Below are 18,354 nucleotides of genomic sequence, written 5' to 3' on the forward strand. Positions count from 1 at the left end.
CTTAATAGGAAGAATAAGAATGTATGGCACATAGCACATGCATTCATCAGCATTAAAACTATTCTTTTCCTTTTCTATTCTACCACCTTCCTGAGGCGAAAGAAATGCCTCTCTCTCTCGCCAACAACAATAGCGAAAAAAAAAATGCAAGAAGGCTCACAGTTTAACAGAACTGGTGCCTTTAAACAGCACTATCAGACAGCAGAAGCAGAGAAGCTTTCTGGTGCTGAGATGGAGGTCAAGTAAAACCCAGAAGATTTAGGGTGGAGTAGTGATAAAGGAAGCAGCTGTTTATTTCTTCTGCAGTTAGTTAAGTTACCATAACTGAAGATTGGACACATTGCCAGCAACTCAGGCTCAAAAGAAAGAAAAGAAAAAAAAACAACCTGGAGCAGCTGCGTAAGACAAAATGAGAGTGTTGAAGGAGGGTTGGAGAGGCTGTGTATTTAGAAGAGGAGAACTGGTCGTTTAGGCTTCTGGAAGGTAGTGGAAGATGGTGGAAAAGAATCAGAAACGTGTGAAGCTTAGCTATTTCTTGCAGCAGGGTTCCTCACAGCCACAAGTGCTAGGAGGTTGGAGAGGGGGAAAGAAATGTAGGCTTTGACAGTGACCTTGAACTGTGAAGGCTGTCAATGGACAGGCTCCAACAGACTTACTGAACAACTGGACTATGCGTGGAACCCTGCTTAGGCTCAGGTGCTTTGTTGTTGCATATAACAATTTGGTGGTTTTCCCTTGTGAAGAAAAAACATCTAAAGCCCCGTGACTAAAGTTACGCTCATGTTTTGACTGGAGATGCAGCATTTTGGATGTTCTGGAAGGTACTGGCAGCTGAGAAGAGGAAATCCTCCACTGTGCTCATCCCAGTGGTGGTCAGCAGCTTTATAAAATGCTGCAGAACTAATGGTTTTGTCGTGGGTGTTGCTGTTTTCGGTTCAGTCACGTGGATCGCTTCCACCTCTCTGCCCTGATCATCCGACACCAAGGACTGGCAAGGCCCCCGCGCGTAGTCCGAGTTCTTGTGACGTTCAACGACGGCCTCTCCTCGGCCTCTGACGGGGACCGAGGCCAAAGCGCAAAACCAGAAATGCTGCTCAGGCCTCACGCGCTCAAGTGGGGGAGGGAGGGTGGGCCGCGCGCCACAGCGGGATTGAGGGTGGGCTCGGGGACAGGGGAAGGCCGGCTACTGCCCCACGGGCCGCGCTACGCGGGCCACGCACCGGCCGACGGCCACGGCCGGGTCTTCCCGTGACGGCTCACGGCCCGCGGGGCAGCTCCACGCGCCGCGGTACCGCGCCCGTCCGCCGGCGGGGAGGCCGCCCATCTCCGTCGTCACGGCAGCCGCCCCTCAGGCGGGCGCGGCCGCGGACCGAGGCTGGTGCGGAGGGAGGGGGGAGGGCCGAGCACCGGCAGGCGCCGCGGAAGGGGACCGTAGCGTCCCAGCCGGTGCCCGCCGCCGCCGCGACGGGAAACCGGAGGAGCGCGCCCTCCGCCCCTCGCGCGCCGGCCCTGCCGTTGCCCGGACTCTTCCGCGCGCGGCCTCTGCTGGCGGCGCCGCGGTTTCCGGAGGGGACGGCGCGCGGCTGCACCGCTGAGCCGGCCGGAGCGAGATGGCGGTGGCACCGTCCGGCCGCCTCGGCGCCCCGCCAGGGCCCAGCGATCGCGCCCGCCTCCGGGCCTCAGGCGGCGGCTGCGAGCCCCGGGGCGGCGGCGGCGGCAGCGGCCGCAGCGCTGCGCGGGCGGGAGATGCCGAAGCTGCGCGGGGAGGCCTTCTGGAGGGAGACGCTGCGGAGCGCCCACTACGTGGTGGCGCCCATGGTGGACCAGAGCGAGCTGGCCTGGAGGCTGCTGAGCCGCCGCCACGGCGCTCAGCTCTGCTACACGCCGATGCTGCACGCCCAGGTCTTCCTCAGGGACGCCAACTACCGCCGCGAGAACCTCTACGGCGAGGCCTGTCCCGAGGACCGCCCGCTCATCGTGCAGGTGAGCGTCGCGACCGCCGGCGGGCCGCCGGGAAACGCCACCGGCGCCCGACTCGGCCCGCCCGCTGCGCCCCGGGGCGGCGGCACCTGCCCGGTCAGCCCGAGCAGCGGGCGCGGCGGCGGGCACTGCCGGGCAGAGCTTCCCCGGCGTTCACCTGGCGGTGCGCTCCTGGGTAGCGCCGCAAAAGCAAGTCAGCGCTGCCAGATGCGCCCTCGCCCTCGTCGTCCACCCCCTTCGTGTTAACAAATCCAGACGTTCTCCAGATCCGCGTGAGTCCTCAAGCTAGCTGGTCTCACCCAGATTTTAAAGAGGTTGACAGAAATAGGATGACAGAAATCTCATTTTCTTCACCTAAATGCTGCTAGCAGTACTCGGCTCGTGAAGATAAGCGTGTTTTTCTGTTCGTCCCTTGTCTAGCAAAGAGGATTTGGTGTCTTCACCACAGGGGCCTGGAGCGTTAGACTTCTCAGAGGGTTCCAATCCTCTACACCTCATCTTTAGAGAGAGACTGCAGCTGGTCTTCTAGAGTCAAGGATTGCTCCAGATCTGGGGCAATACCACTCAGGGGGATCACAATTTTTTTCAGTAGTTCTCTGAAACCATGAGCTCAGTGCTTAGCTATAGAAGAAGGATGCAAGGAAGATAGGACACACTTTTAAGTTTGTGTTGCTCCTGCTTCTTGAGTACTGTGTGAGGTTCAGGTACTTCTCTCCCAGAGAGAGAGAGAGAGAGGGGCCTGTGGAGCTGGAGAATAATGCAGGGAAAGACGGTTGGCATGAACAGAGGAATGGCATGATTTCCACATGTGGAGCAGTTAAGTGGAGGAGGACTCTTCACCCTGGAAGAGAAGTGTCTCCCCTGCCTAAGGGGAGAGAAGGCTGTGAAAGTATGACTGGCTTGAAGATGACAAATGGGAAACGAGTATTAAGTAAGGGTAGCGATAGTTACACACTGTAAAATTCATTACCATGGGATGTACTGGATGCTGAAAGGTTACATGAGTTTAGAAAGCAAATGAAGGAAAACTCCTTTTGAGGGTCATTAGGTGCAGGAAACACCACTTCTGCTTCTGAAGTCCTTGAAGATGCTTTCCAGCTTCTGCTGTTCCCTAGACATCATTGTTGACCATTAATCAGAGCAGGATGAGGTGGACCTTTGGTCTGTCTCAGTACAGCTTTGTATATTCTCCTTTTTCCGTGGGAGGTGGTTTATTTCGCCACAGAAAAATACAGGTGGCAGAAATTTAAATAATCTTGGAAAGCTATAAGTCTTTTGAACACAGATCTTCAGCTCAGTAAGCTGTGTGTTCTGGGCAAGCCTACCTGAAGAGTGTCAGTTACTGTGAGCTTGCTGTGTTATGCTTCTTCCCACTGGCCGCTATTGGACATAAGGCACAGAACTAACTAGATTAATCTTTGGATTGACCCAGTACAGCAATCCTTACTAAGTTCTGCAGTATTTCTGGGCAGGCTTGGTTTTTGGTCACAGGTCCTTGGAAACAGATTAGGCAGAGGTACATCTGAGCCCAGCCTGCTCTGTGGGCTTTGTTTACTGTGTAAAATCCTCACTGATGTGGCTTGGTTGGAGGCTTTCCAGTGTTCAGTAATCTCGGAGAAAGCAAATGCCTTTTCTGGTTTTAGTTGGTGTCAGGCATAATTTATGTAGTGCTGTAGGGTTTAAGTAACACCTTCTGCTCACATGTGTTTGAGTTTAAATCCATATTATTTAAAGATGTGATGACATTGTTTTTTTGTTAATAATGACTTTTAGAAAACCTGTTTAAAAGCATAAATGAGAAGAATAGTCTGGCTCTGTCCTCTTCAACAAAGCAGCTTCAAATTAACCTAATTTTTCTTAATAAATTGATTTGTGCACTGTGCTTTAAATGTAATATTAATTATATTTAAGTCTGAGCATTGGACTAACAGCCCAATGTGTCTATTTCACACTCCACATTAATGTGAATTAATTTTAGAGGCAGTGGTGCTTATCGGTATCTACAAAGTTTGAATTGTCTCAAGACACAGAGACACAACAGGTAGCTCTTCTGCACCACCTTTATGTATTAAAATGCTACAGCTGTTTGTTCTACAGGGGATTTTAAGAGTTGTTCCCTCTTATTCTTGGGTACTACATGTAAAATATACTACAAATATTTCTTTGCCTCTTGAATGCTCATCTTTCTCATTTTGTTATTTGAAGGTTGAGGATCTTTAGCTGGTAAGTGTTAGAGTTTTTGTTGGGTTTTTTTTGCAAAATGGTGTTTGCTGTTATTAACTGTGCATATTATGCCTGTTTTCTGTAGCAAGTAGTTGTTTCATGACTATGTCATAACGTGTTGTCAGTACTTGAGAAAGCAATTGCCTGATTATTCCACTTCTCTTTGTCTTTCTCAGTTCTGTGCCAATGACCCTGAAGTGTTTGTCCAAGCAGCACTGTTGGCTCAGGATTATTGCGATGCCATAGACCTAAATTTGGGTTGCCCCCAAATGATTGCAAAGAGAGGTACGTGCAAATCTGAACCCTGGATAAACAGAGAAGTGGCATGTTTCAAATGTGAATGTTGGCAGTAAAACATCAAGAGGACCAAATTAAGCCTGGGCTGGGGCGGGTGGCTGAAGTCAGACTTAGTTACACCCACTTTAACAGGTAATGCTTTGTAGTGCCTAAAGCAAAAATTAGATATACTAATAATTAATTCCAACTTCTCTTGAGTGATAGCTCTTATGTCTAGACTATCCTTCAGAAAAAGTATTTTTAGTAAGAGCTTGATTTTCTTTCTGATTTCAGTTGCTCAAACAGCCTAATTTTGCAAAGCTGCATTTAAAATTATATCATGCAGGCACTTAGCATCTCCTTTTTCCTTGATACTTGCAGAATTTATTCACATTAGTATATAAGAGGATAACACCTGCTGAATCCCTTAAAGATATTGCAAAGACAGTTATGTTCGAAAACCAGAACTAGTGTTTGAAAATTTTGTATCGGTTAGGATGTTGAGGAAAGATTTGTTCAGTAACTGCCCATTCCTCTTTCAAAGACTAATAGGAAATATCAGTGGTGTATAGGGCTGACACGCTTTAACCCCAGCCAGCACCTGAGCACCATGCAGCCAGTCACTCACTCACTTCCCCCCCACTCAGTGGGATGAGGGAGAGAATCGGAAAAAAAAAAGTAAAACTTGTGGGTTGAGATAAGAACAGTTTAGTAGAACAGAAAAGAAGAAAATGATAATGATAACATTAATAAAATGACAATACTAATAATAAAAGGATTGGAATATACAAGTGGTGCATAATGCAATTGCTCACCACCTGCTGACCTAATGCCCAGTTAGTCCCTGAGCGGCAGTTCCCCCCAGCCCCACTCCCCCCAGTTCATATACTAAACATGATGTCACATGGTCTGGAATATTACCCCTTTGGCCAGTTTGGGTCAGCTGCCCTGGTTGTGTCCCCTCCCAGCTTCTTGTGCCCCTTCTTGCTGGCTTCTTGCTGGCTGGGCATGAGAAGCTGAAAAATCCTTGACTTTAGACTAAACATTACTTAGCAACAACTGAAAACATCAGTGTGTTATCAAGTTCTTCTCATACCGAACTCAAAACACAGCACTGTACCAGCTACTAGGAAGACAATTAACTCTATCCCAGCTGAAACCAGGACAAGGGCAAATGGATGTTTCAATCTGATCAGGTTTTATCTTGAAGGGAATTTTTAAGCACCTGGTATAAACCCCTAAAAGTTGGACTTTGAGCTGCCAGTGTCAACACACCAGCCTTAGGGAGTAGTAGTGAAAGTAGGGTGTGGGGATTCATTGTTTATCCTGTAAATCTAGGGTGGCATGGAGAACAGAATGATCCAACTCTTCCAGCTTGGACAGGGCAGAGCAATTCTGTTTCTGCCAGTGAGGCATATGAGTGTCTCGATCTTTGCATGTGAACATTTATGAAAGTTGTATACTTCAGAATCTTACTCTTCTGTACAAGTCTGTCATATGCTATTTTATTATAGGTCACTACGGAGCATTTCTGCAAGAGGAGTGGGACCTTCTTCAGAGAATGAGTAAGTCTTTAGAGAGGTGTCACTTTAGAGAGGCTTCACTTTGAGAGGGAATGGGATGAACTCATCATTGAGAGGAGGTTTAGGGATTTGGGGGGTAAGGAGATACAGCATGTTTCTTTGAGAAGGGTTGTGTTGGGTTTGTTTTTTTCTTTTTTCTTTCTTACTGTATTCCAGTGGCACACTCAAGATACTTGGTGGTACCCCACTACAAACTCATACTAGATCTGCTAAAAGACTTCAGTACTTGAAACTGACTTTAGGTGAAAGTGAGTCAGTTAAGTCCCAGTCTAATGATGGCTTAGTGGCTCTCCAACTCTAGAAACAGCAGAATTCCCAGTGCCTTACTTTTTCACTTTGAAGTTCTCAGGTGCCAGGAGTTGTGTTTCTGCTTGAAGCCACAGTTGCCCTTTTCTGATCAATTCAGCATACTCTTTCTGTCCACACCATAGCAAGTTATGCCTCTCCTCCTAATTCGTGTAGGATGTTTTCAGGCTATCGGTAGCATAGTGAACAGTATCACTTTTTTTTAAAGAAATATATTAGGAACTGATTTAAAAAGCAAGGTTTTGGTCATTGTGTAGAGCTGAGAATGTGCCTTCGCTCCACTTCAAAGCAAGTGTCTGAACTGTGAAGTTAGAGTCTTCTGTTTGCATTCCCCGTGGTCCAGGGAATCTTGAATGATGTTTGGCACAAAGACACTGCTGAGAACCTGGAAAGATAAGACAGTGCTTCCCTGCCCAGCATGTAATGTGGTTGTTAGGGCACTTTTCTTAGGAGTGAAAGATGCAAATCAGAACAGCTTCAAGGTGAGAAGAGAACCTAGGTCATCTAGTTGGGCAAGAACCCAGGCTGTCTAGTAAGAGGATTAGGCTATTGTATAAAAGGTGGGCAAAGCTTCCTCTTCATCCTTCTCCCCCAACCTTCTTTAAAATGATGGAGTACTCTTTTCTCCTTGCACCTGTATACACCTTGCTTACTTCTTTGAAAGGGTGATAGGAAGTAGCTATCATTAGAGCTCCTAGGATTTGGATTAGAAGACAGCAGGTGACTTCCTACATTAGACATCCAAGCTCTGGAAGAAAAGAGAATTTCAGGCATGCCACTGCTCAGTGTTTTCCTGTTGGTTGTCTTTGTTAGCTCTCTTTTTAGTAGTTTTCTGATTCCGTGCACTGTGTAAAGATTATGGGAGTTTAACATGGTGTTCTAGATTTCACCCTGACTGTGTAACCTACATTTACTGCTTAATTGGGTCCACAGCCTCCCTCAGTTGATAAGCTTCTGCTTGCCATGGACAAGACTCTGCTTGTCATGATTATTTGAGTGATCGTTTGGAAAGAAGCAAAGCATCTCTCGTAGGAAAGGTGGACAAGCGAGTGTTAATGTTGTTGGCAGAGTAGGAGGAGTACAATAGTCTGTGATGATAGTAAACCTGTATCAATGATCAAGATTTGAGGGGGGTGGTTCCTTGAAAGTGAAGGTTTGATGCAGTGGAGAAGTTAGGGCTATTAAATGCTGACTATTTTGTGCCTTCTTGTTAGAATACAGATTTTGTGCTTAATGTTTAACTATTACTTGATTAACCTATGCAGTAAGGATTGCAGAGGACGTTGCTGATTGTTTTAAGCTGTGAGAACTGCATAGCATTAACTTTTCAGTCTTTTTCCATACCACACCCAGTATCAGATCTTGAGGACAGTAGGCACTTTTCATAGCATTGTGCAGCCCACTTACCTGTCTTTTCAATCTTTCCCAGTTTTACTGGCTAACGAGAAGCTCTCTGTTCCCATCACATGCAAAATCCGCGTTTTCCCAGAAATTGACAAGACAGTGAAGTATGCACAGATGCTGGAGAAAGCTGGCTGCCAGGTAAGGAGGCAGCTGCTCCCTGTACTGTTGCATTGGACACGGGTCTCTATGTAAAGCACCTGATGACCAGATCTTGGTGTACTGTGGAGATGAATAGGCTACATTGTTTTACACACAGAGAAGATGGGATGCAGAGAAATTGTATGTATTTGCAGTCATAGGCAGCAGGTCAATAGTATGATATGGAAGGCATCATGATTTCAGAGTCTCTCTTGTAATCACTGCATAGTGTGGTATCCTTCACTGTGGTTGAGCATCTCAGTCTAACATAGTGCTGCAGGAGGCAGTGTGAATGCATGAAATCTACAGGGCTGTAGAAAAAAACAGTATCAAAGATGACTACCACTAGTGAAGAAATAGGCAGCCTTCTAGGATTTAACTCCAGTTAAATTGGAAGAGACGGTCTGTAGTTAGAGCCAGTACTGAAAGTATTCGGGCCTTCTGCTGAGGAGTAAGCCAGATCAATATATCACAAATTCCAAAGTGAATCACAAATGGGAGCCAATGCAATAGGATATCTTTAGGTTCTCCCAAAATACGATCTTGTCATGCTGTGGAATAGCAGGCTGAAAGAAGCCCAAGACCATGCCATGGTAGATGAGCTGCTGATACCTTTCTGTGATACCAAAGTCCCTGCACTGTTGAAATAGCAGTGGGAATTCAGCGGCACCCATGAAGCGTATGAGGTGAAGGGAAATTTTTGTCATTGCATTTGTTCCAGTGGTTCATACACATGAAGAGTAAATGTCACTTTGTGTTCTAGCTGCTGACTGTGCACGGCCGTACTAAAGAACAGAAAGGACCGCTTGCTGGTGTGGCATCTTGGGAGCACATTCAAGCTGTCAGGTTAGTGAGCAGTACCAATCTTAGTGGATTTCCGCTAACATGCTATGAAGGTAGATTTTAAGCGGAGTGTGCTGTGGCATTGAAGAGCAAATGAATTTATGTGACAGGAGTAGAATTTCTGGGTTGACTCTAATTTTCAATTTTATGCATCTGTTTTATTCACTGGTGTAGAAAAGCTGTAAGCATTCCTGTATTTGCAAATGGAAACATCCAATGTCTCAGTGATGTGGAAGAATGTATCCGTAAGACAGGAGTGCATGGTGTCATGAGTGCAGGTAAAGAAAATGAACTTTTTACTCATAATAGACAAGAATACGAACTGTTTCTTACTCTCTTAGCAGCCCTATATACATTTATTCAAAGCTCACATCAGACTGACTTGGTGAACAGCTTTGATTGAAAGCTGAGTGGCCATTCTCTCTCCTCTTATACTGGCCATCTCTGACCAGGACCAGGAATCACTTAAGATTTGTGAGAATTGTTATGTTGGACTTGTAGTACCATTGAGTGGACAGCTCAAATCTCATTACTTGACAAAGGCATATTGGACTCCTGTTGTCCTGGAATATTTTCATGACATCAGTTAATCAATGGAATGGTTTTTGAGTGGATGTGGATGCAGTAAGTGCGTCTGCTGATTCATATTCCTGCAGATGGTTCATGTTGGGTTGGGACAAGAAAGAACTGGCATAACTTCCTCCAGGGAGAGCTAGGATAGACATCAGAAAAAGCTTCCCATCACTCGTGCAGTTAAAGCAATAAAACATATTTTCAGGGGGGTTGTAGAATCTTATTTTTAGAAAATACTAGTTAACAAAAGGCTTGTGAAGCTAGTAGAGAAAAGCATAGTGAGAAGCAATATCTGTAAACTTAGGCCAGACAAATGTGAATACAGACATAAGGTGAGACACCCGTTATCCAGGTATTTAACCATTGGGCAACAAAAGCAGTGACTTCTGTATTTATTAGTTTTTTTACTGTCTTTGTGTCAAGATTGGATGCCTTTCTGGAAAATGTACTTTAATTAAATATGAGCTGTTTGGCTTAATTAAGAATTGTATAGTGAAATACAGTATCCTGAGGTCAGGCTAGAGTTTTATGGACCCTCTGTTCCTCTTTGTGAGTACATGGGTGATGTGTTTGTGACTGGCTAGTAGAATCACAACAGAGCTGATCAAGTTCCAGAGTCTAGGTTTTGTTTTCTGTTTCAATCCTAAAATGAAAGTTTGAGTATTTCTTTTCATTCCCTAGAAGGTAATCTTCATAACCCAGCCTTGTTTGAGGGCCGAAACCCATTGGTGTGGGAGATGGCTGAGGAGTATCTGGAGATAGTGCAGAAGTACCCTTGTCCATTGTCTTATGTTAGGGCTCATCTCTTCAAGCTCTGGCATCACACGTGAGTATCTCCAGAGAACTCTTAATGTTTTCAGGGCTCATCCTGCTTAGCAAGTGTCTGGCTTTTCTGGACAAGGATTTGTTTGGCCAGAATTAGTATGCTGCAAAGTTTTCTTTCCTGGACTTGGCTGGAGAGGATGCTGGCTGAGGCCTTTACCCTTCACTGCATATCCGGGAAACAGGGCATGGGGAACAAACAAGTTACCACAAGATAAGCTAGGGCGTGAGCTCACAGCACATCAGCTACCATATGGTAATTGCCCATGTGCACACATGCACTTTATGGCAAACATGAGTTAACTAAGTCCTTGTTCACTGTGAGGCAAGCTGTCTTGTGTTTATTGTGGAGTAAGAGCATGGCCATGGGCAGTTACTGAGGAGCAGCTGATGCACTGTACATTCATGTTAGCTTATCTCAAAGAAGTACCTGGGTTGTGTGCCAAGTATTTGGAAAAGAGGAGCAGATATGTGTGCTTTTCTCTGGACTTACAAGAAAGAAGATAAGCTTCTACCAAAGGCAAGTGCAGCAAGAAAAAGCTATAAAAAGCTTTTATAAAGACATTTTTAGTTGATCTCCTCAGTCTAGCAATAATGAATAAATATGACTTGATGTTTGGGATTTGCCTCAGGCTTCAAGTTTACCAGCAGCTGCGTGAAGAATTAGCAAAAGTGAAGACTCTAGAGGGCATTGTAGATGTCAACAGGGAGCTGAAACTACGATGCCAGGTACCAAGATGGGCCCTAATCTCCCAGGACAACACTGTCCACACTTGGTGGGAATTTACCATGTATGTCATGCAGTTGATGTCTGTTAGTCACTTCGTTGGAACTTTGTGGCTTACCAACCTCAATATTGGTAGTTTACTACAGTAGCAGCCCCTTAAGCCTGAACAGCTTTACATGAGATAAAGTTGATTTAGGAATTACAAATCTGCTTCAATTCATCTGTCTTAGTAGAGTTTTTTGGCCTATATTTAACTGTCAGTAACTGTTAGTTTAAATTCCAATTTGTGGTTTCCTGGAGTTTGAAGTATTATTTAGAGTATTTCCTGAGAACTCAAGGTAAACTGACTGTAATTCCATGCTGCAGGAAGAAATAGCTAATCAGAAAGAAGGAGAAAAGCCAAAAGAAGGGTTGCCTTTTTTCCACTGGATCTGTCAGCCATACATCAGGCCAGGGTGAGTTATCTATTCTAACATGGACTGGTACCCATAGGCCTTTCCCACCCATACTATCAGTGCAGAGCCATCCAGTTCTGTTCTAGGAGCTTACATTCATTTGAAAATAAGTGAATACTTTGGATTATTTTTATTCTGGTTTGGTTTTTTCCTGGTTATTGCTTTGTTCGGGGGATGTTGCTCATTATATGCATCTTCTCCTTTAGATCCTCCCAGATTTCTCTCTCTGGAAAGTAAAAACCAAGAATTCCACTGCAGCTCAGAAAGAGAAGCTGATGAGCAACAAATATGCTACCTGACAGTACTTTATTGTTACATGTAACACGTATGTTGCTGGTAACTGCCAGGGTAGCAAAGATGGGAACTAACCTGTATTCGATAAAGGATGCTTATGTTGTATGGACAAGCTTTTCAGATACCTTATTCCCTTTCTGTTGTGAAAATTGGGCTGAAGAAAATGAGCATGTCAAGATTAATACTTAAGTAAATACTGAAGTAAAACCTGGGAATAACAGGTTAACAGGTGCCTCATTAATTTAACTGGCCAACTTTCATTGATTTTTCCAACTGATATATCTGACAGTGTGTCTGTTATTAACAGCCAATGTTAACAAAAAAGTTAGATTTTTCTATTCCACGTCTAAAGTCAGTGATGCTTCCTTGTAATTTAGCCATGATAGAAAGGTTTACAGTTTACCCAGATTGCTGTAAACCAGAATAGTGGCCAGGGAACACCTACTTCTTCCCTTCAGCCAACTTACAATGATATTCACTCTTTCAGGCCAAAGGAGAGATGCAAGGAGAATGGAGCCAGTGGGACTGAAAAAGGGGTGCGAGGGAAACGTGCTCTGGAAGAGGAGGAAGATGGAAATTCTGAGCTTCTGTCAAAGAATAAACAAAAAAAGAAGTTAAGAAATCCAAATAAAAGCTTTGATCCATCTTTAAAACGTAAGTTCCATTTATTGGCATAAATGCATGGAAACTTGCTGATATCACATTTGACATAAATTGCCACTATTTATTTTCCTTGTTTATGTAGTTGTATAAACTTCTTTAAGAAGAGGGAGGGATTATCGGGAAATTTTGGTAGTAGGCAATGTGATTCAAATTATGTTCATTAGTAAAGAAAACAAGGATCAAAGAAGTAGGTCACTGATCCACTATAAGCTTCTTTTTAAGATCAAAATGCTTTACAAACTAAATTGTGGCAGTCACTAGTATTTGAAATTGAAATTTCGCATGCATTTCAAGCAGATGTCCTCCTCTTTTACATTTAACTTGAGGATTAAAATTTTCTGTTTGGATTTAGCTTAGGGGCACTTAAGTCAAAAGTGTCTTTACCTTTGCACTGTTCTTTGAGATACTCTATTTTTTATTTCAAAAAGAGTCTTTCTGGCTAGAAAAGTGCCAAGCTTTGATCCTGTTTTTTTTTTAATTTATTTCTTCCACATAAAAATACCATTGCTGAAATCAGGACACACTCTCTCTCTCTTTCCAGCCAAATATGCGAAATGTGATCAATGTGGAAACCCTAAGGTAAGTCAGTGCCAGTGTCCATTAAAGCATTTCCATTAAATGGAAATTAAATGACCATGTAGTGGTCAAGGGCTCAATGTCTGGATGGAGATCGGTGGAGTGGTGTCCCTGAGGGGTCCGTATTGGGACTAGGACTGTTTAATATCTTCACCAATGACATAGACAGTGGGATCGAGTGCACCCTAAGCGAGTTTGCAGACAACACCAAGCTGAGTGGTGCGGTTGACACACCTGAGGGATGGGATGCCATCCAGAGGGACCTGGACAAGCTTGAGAAGCGGGCCAGTGTGAACCTCATGAGGTTCAACAAGGTCATGTGCACAAGGTCCTACACCTGGGTCAGGGCACCCCCTGGTATCAATACAGGCTGGGGGATGAAGGGATTGAGACCAGCCCTGCAGAGAAGGACTTGGAGGTACTGATGGATGAAAAGCTGGACATAAGCTGTCAATATGTGCTCACAGTCCAGAAAGCCAACCATATCCTGGGCTGCATCAGAAGAAGAGTGGCCAGCAGGTCAAAGGAGGTGATTCTGCCCCTCTGCTCTGGTAAGACCCCATGTGCAGTTCTGTGTCCAGCTCTGGGGTCCTCAGCACAGGAAAGACATGGACCTGCTGGAGAGGGTCCAGAGGAGGGCCACCAAAATGATCAGAGGGCTGGAACACCTCTGCTATGAGGAAAGGCTGAGAGAGTTGGGATTCTTCAGCCAGGAGGAGACTCTGGGGAGACCTTATTGTGGCCTTTCAATACTTAAAGGGGGCTTATAAGAAAGATGGGGACAGGCTTTTTAGTAGGGCCTGTTGCAACAGGACAAGGGATAATGGCTTTGAACTAAAAGAGGGCAGATTCAGACAGGGTGGTGAAACACTGGAACAGGTTGCCCAGAGAGGTGGTAGATGCCCCATCCTTGGAAACATTCAAGGTCAGGTTGGATGGGGCTCTGAGTAACCTGAACTAGTTGGAGATGTCCCTGGCCATGGCAGGGGCATTGGACTAAATGGTCTTGAAAGGTCCCTTCCAATCCAAACCATTCTATGATTCTAAATCCTGAGGTGGGTCCATGCCAGGGTCCAGTAATGCATGCATACCAAGTCCTGATGATATGGGGGCAGGGCAGGTAAGTCTATACTTAGGCAAAGGCCTCTTAACTGTAACTAATCTCTCAGGTGAAGGTGCTGCATAAAAATCGCTAACATAGGTAGGTTTTTTGAGATCATTTGCCTTCCTTTCCAAAAAAAGTACAGTCTTACTGCTGCTGAGGTTATTTATTGCTAAGACAGTTGAGTGAGTTAGTTAGATGAACTTCCCAAGATCTCTTGACAACAAATCTCAAAATGTCCAGTAATTACCTATGTACATTCTACTGTGAAATTGAAAACCAAACCCCTTTTACTAGGGTTAGTGGTGGTGAGGTCTTTTACTGCAAGGATTGAGAATTTGAATAATTGGCATGGTTATTGGTGTACTAATACAAATACTTCAAACATCATCACAGTATAGTCTGTAGTGAGTGTCAGGCAGGAATCTGCAGCTCTGTTTTTTTTTGTTGATTTTGGATATATGCCCTTCATCAGAAAAGAATGAGCACCTAGTCATACTCAGCTCTGTTTTTGCTAGCAGATTAACATCAACTTTCACCATTAGCAATGTTAAACAAGCCAGCTGTTCTCCAGGTTGTGTATAGCATATATATTTGAAACTTTATATATGCAACTTCAAATATTTGATATTTGAAGAGTTAATTTTTTTGTTTGTTTGGGGTTTTTTTGTTCGTTTTCTCTTGGGAAACATAGCTGTTTCCTTGACAGGGAGATGTTGCTGAGCTGAATGAGCAGAGTAGATTTATTGCTGCTAATATATCTGTGCATGCAGACATACAAGCAGGTGTAAGATGCAAGGAATAATTTTGTGTTCTAGCTGAAAAAGTACCATTACATCTGTGGGGGTGGGGAGACAGGGGCACATGCATGTAGTGTTGCTCTCTTTTGTAATGCTGTTATAGCACCTTAGACATACCAGCCAGCTGGGCCTCAGTTTGGAGCTGCAGCTACAGAAGAAAGTGTTTTTCTTGCAGTGCTCATTATTGGGAAAACACTAAGCATTCATCTGGCCTGCTTTCAAATCCATCCTGTTTCATTGTTAATCCAGGTGACACAGCTTGGTGCATCAACCATGACTGTCTGAAGCTGGGCTTAGTCTCATTTTTGTTTTGTTCTTATATCATTGTAATGTTGCAGGCAGCCCTTGAAATCTTGGGACTGGGCCTGTAGTTTTGGTTGGTTTATTGTCGTGTGTCCGTCCCCCCCCCCCCCCCCGATTATATGTTTCTAAGCTATGTCATGGAACGGAGGGAGAACAAAACAAAACAATAACAACAAAATTCAACCAAGGACTCCCTAAACATGAAGGAATTTTTAATTGGAGTGGAGGGAGACACACCAAACAACAAAACCCCACTTTGCTAAATGATCACTAAGCCCCTGTGAGCCAAAGCACTATGTACACCTGGTCTCATATAGCCAAGTTGTCAATTATCCAACTCAACTGCTGCTGTTCCCTAAGGGTCATACATTATATTTTAATATATACTCAGGTATATTTTAAGCTGCAAGTAGGGAAGTAACTGCTGTGGTAACATTTATTTTAGGCATAGCTACAGATGGTAGCAAGCATGTCGGGCACCATGTTTCACATGCTGCTTTTGCTTTTGCAGAGACCTACAGCTACAGCAAGCTCACCTGCAACAAATGTCATGATGCTTGTTCCAAAGTGCTTATGGCACTTGCCTGCTTGTATTCTGTAACTCAGGCTGCCCAACAGATTACTGATGTTGCACATGTTGAATGTGGAAATTGTTTTGGTTTTCGTTCTCTATGTACAAACAGGTGATAGCTGGGGCTCCCCGCACCCATCCCCCCATATAAAATCAGCTTGCTCATCTTCATTGGACTGTGTGACTGCCTAATTTACAAGTTCATGGTTTTGGTTTTTTTTCTAACGTCTGAATGTGCAGAGCTGTATTGTTGTTGCTTATTATAGTTAACAATAATTTTATTTTCACTGATACAAGCTTCTTTACAACTCCATCCCAATCCAGGGCAATAAATGTGTGTTTAACATGTGCCGAGGATGCTGCAAGAAAAGAGCATTCAAAGAGACAGCAGACTGTCCAGGTAAGTAAGTGGCACTGTCCTTACAAGTCATTGAGCAGATGTCTCATCTTCCATCTATATTCATTACTTTAATCTTTGGTTTATGGAGGGGGGTGCGTGTGTGTTAAAAGCTACGTACATAGCTGTCTAAAATTTTATAGTACAATTTTAAAAGCCTGCTCTTCCTTCTGTGTACGATATTGCTTCTTTTTCCAAAGCCTTGGGATGCATATTTTCCAGACTATGAGGACCCATTCTTTATAACTATAACGAATGAGCTGTTCTGTTTACCAGTGCAGTCATCTCATTTCAGTTTTTTTTGTTTTGTTCTGTTTTGTTTGTTTTGGTTTTTTTTCCACATCCTTGCTTCTTCAGGTCATGGATTACTTTTTAAGACCAAATATGAAAAATCCCTTTCATGGCAGAGTAGTCAAAGAGTAATTCAAAACCCAGAGATCAGTCGGAGAGGAGATGTAGATGTGGGGGAGACTGCTGTACTGAAGGAGGCTGGTGACAGTGCAGTGTGAAGCTTTGGAAATGAATAGTTAAAGACTCCTGCCAGGCCTCTGCTTCCCTGGGCCAAAGAACATGCCGTCTCCAGCTCACCGTCAGCTGTGTGAACTTGTTCCACAGGTTTATTTTTAAGTTCTGGAAAAGTTTTATTTAAGTAAAAAGCTGCTTACTCAGGGAATTATCCTGCATTTGAAATAAAAAGGATGCAATTAAATTTCTCATTCTGTGTTTTAAGGACTGAAAATGCTGCATTTTGGGGTGGGGGCAACCTATGTAAGTTGCCATCATAATCTGCCTCTTGTATGTTCATTAGCCCTTCATGTCCTGTTTTTAATATTGGGGAATAAATGTCTTGTATTAGAACAGCCTTCTGGCACACTAAAAATAGCAATGTCAATGAGTTCTTCACTAATAGAAAATGTGTCACATTTGTCTGAGTTTCAGCAGGCCATGTTTTCAATGCAGAAAGGAATCTAGCACTACTTTGAAAACGTGAATGTAAAACTATAAGATGTTGCTGTAACCACATTGTTGTATTCATAATTATTAGTTTTATACGGTGTGATAAAGCTTAATGGTCTCCCATGAGCCAAAGGTTAGGGTAAAATGAAGTCTCTATTTTAATAGAGAGGGTTGTCTGAAATTATGCACTAAGTCAGAACCAAGTCCATGAACCTTTCCCTGCTCAAAGTCTCATACTTAATTATATGATCATTCTTTCTCCTTCCCACCTGATAAATTCTGAGAAGTGTGTCAAAACCAGCTGCAGGTCTATACATGCAAGACCCCTATCAGGCGGGGGGGGTTTACCCTTTTTCCCTGTGGGCTTTGTGTGTCTCCTAGGCACTCAGTCAGTGTAGCCTTCCAGTGTTCAGTATGCTGTGAAGAATGTCAGCAGCCAAAAAAAAAAAAATTTTTTTTAAATCAGCAATGGTATGCAGCTGTTTAAGAGACTGAAGAACTAGGAGTCAAGCCATACTGTCTTAAGCTAGAATAAATAAATAAAGCTTAGCTCAGCTTTGAGAATTTATCTCCCTGTGGTCTGTTTTCTGAATGCAGTTTACTTCACTGCATGCTTAGTGACCCTGCTCCATAGTATGCTGCCATTTCCTGCAGCTGCAGGCTGAGAATCTTTGCTGCAGAGTTGCTACCACCTTCTTAGCACATTAAAAGCGGCAGGCCTGTTAATGCTTTCCTTCTTGTCACATGTAGCCTACTGAAGGGAACAAAGCGACGATGCGCTGTGGAGCCTGTAAAACGTGAAGTCTAGCTATGCTTGGTCTGGCAAAGCTGGCATGTTATGAATAAGCACTAGAGCTTTTAACTGTAAAATTAGCCAGTCTTAAACTACTGTTCTTCCAAGGGAAGTGGAGAAAAGGGGGGAGGGGGGGAGGGCATTAAGGAGGAAAAGAAGAAAAAAAAAAAAAAAAGCCCAGGGATTGTGGGGGACTGGGTAGGAGAAAGAAGGAAATGGGGTGGGAGGCAGGGGGGAGGATGACACAGGGTTACATGCCTCACCTGGGTCCTGAGCAACCATTCCTGCCCATCTAAAATGGTTTGCCTGCAACTGAGAGCGTGTCAGGCTCTGATGGGTATCGGTCCCAACCACTGCACTATCCAAGAACCTGGTTCCAGCAAGTCAAACCTCTGCTTCACATGGTCAGACCATCAAGAGATTTGGCATATGTTTACGAGCATGCCCTGCTTGCTAAAGTATGCTTGTTTTAAGCCAGTAAGTTTGCCTCCATGGAGGCAGGCTTTATTCATAACTGGTCTTTTTTGTTTTATTTTAATTTATTCTAGGCTGGTGTATAACCTAACAT

The 18,354-nt window shown here is 44.1% G+C and overlaps 1 protein-coding gene across 3 annotated transcripts; it reads left to right on the forward strand.

The window, feature by feature from the left end:
- Positions 1-1,168: 1,168 nt before the first annotated feature.
- DUS1L (dihydrouridine synthase 1 like) lies at positions 1,169-17,561 on the forward strand. Of its 3 annotated transcripts, XM_075044053.1 has the most exons (13): positions 1,170-1,983; positions 4,380-4,488; positions 5,994-6,044; positions 7,798-7,910; positions 8,674-8,756; positions 8,928-9,031; positions 10,008-10,152; positions 10,781-10,877; positions 11,242-11,330; positions 12,112-12,278; positions 12,829-12,866; positions 15,964-16,039; positions 16,394-17,561. In XM_075044053.1, exons 1-13 carry the CDS (start codon positions 1,747-1,749, stop codon positions 16,543-16,545), a joined length of 1,461 nt encoding a protein of 486 aa, XP_074900154.1. In that variant the 5' UTR covers positions 1,170-1,746; the 3' UTR covers positions 16,546-17,561. The 3 variants fall into 3 exon arrangements, with proteins under 3 accessions (XP_074900155.1, XP_074900154.1, XP_074900156.1); XM_075044054.1 differs by lacking the exons at positions 15,964-16,039; positions 16,394-17,561 and adding an exon at positions 13,331-15,954 and having other exon boundaries at positions 1,169-1,983; XM_075044055.1 differs by lacking the exons at positions 10,781-10,877; positions 11,242-11,330.
- The last annotated feature ends 793 nt before the right edge of the window (positions 17,562-18,354 follow it).

Source organism: Buteo buteo, chromosome 13 (genome assembly GCF_964188355.1).
Source record: "Buteo buteo chromosome 13, bButBut1.hap1.1, whole genome shotgun sequence".
NCBI lineage: Eukaryota > Metazoa > Chordata > Aves > Accipitriformes > Accipitridae > Buteo > Buteo buteo.

Bases quoted from the DNA above. Each gene is read 5' to 3' on its own strand.
- DUS1L (XM_075044053.1), top strand. From the start codon at position 1,747: ATGCCGAAGCTGCGCGGGGAGGCCTTCTGGAGGGAGACGCTGCGGAGC. The intron at 12,279-12,828 runs GTAAGTTCCATT...CTCTCTTTCCAG, and splicing joins CTTTGATCCATCTTTAAAAC to CCAAATATGCGAAATGTGAT. The intron at 16,040-16,393 runs GTAAGTAAGTGG...TTGCTTCTTCAG, and splicing joins AGAGACAGCAGACTGTCCAG to GTCATGGATTACTTTTTAAG.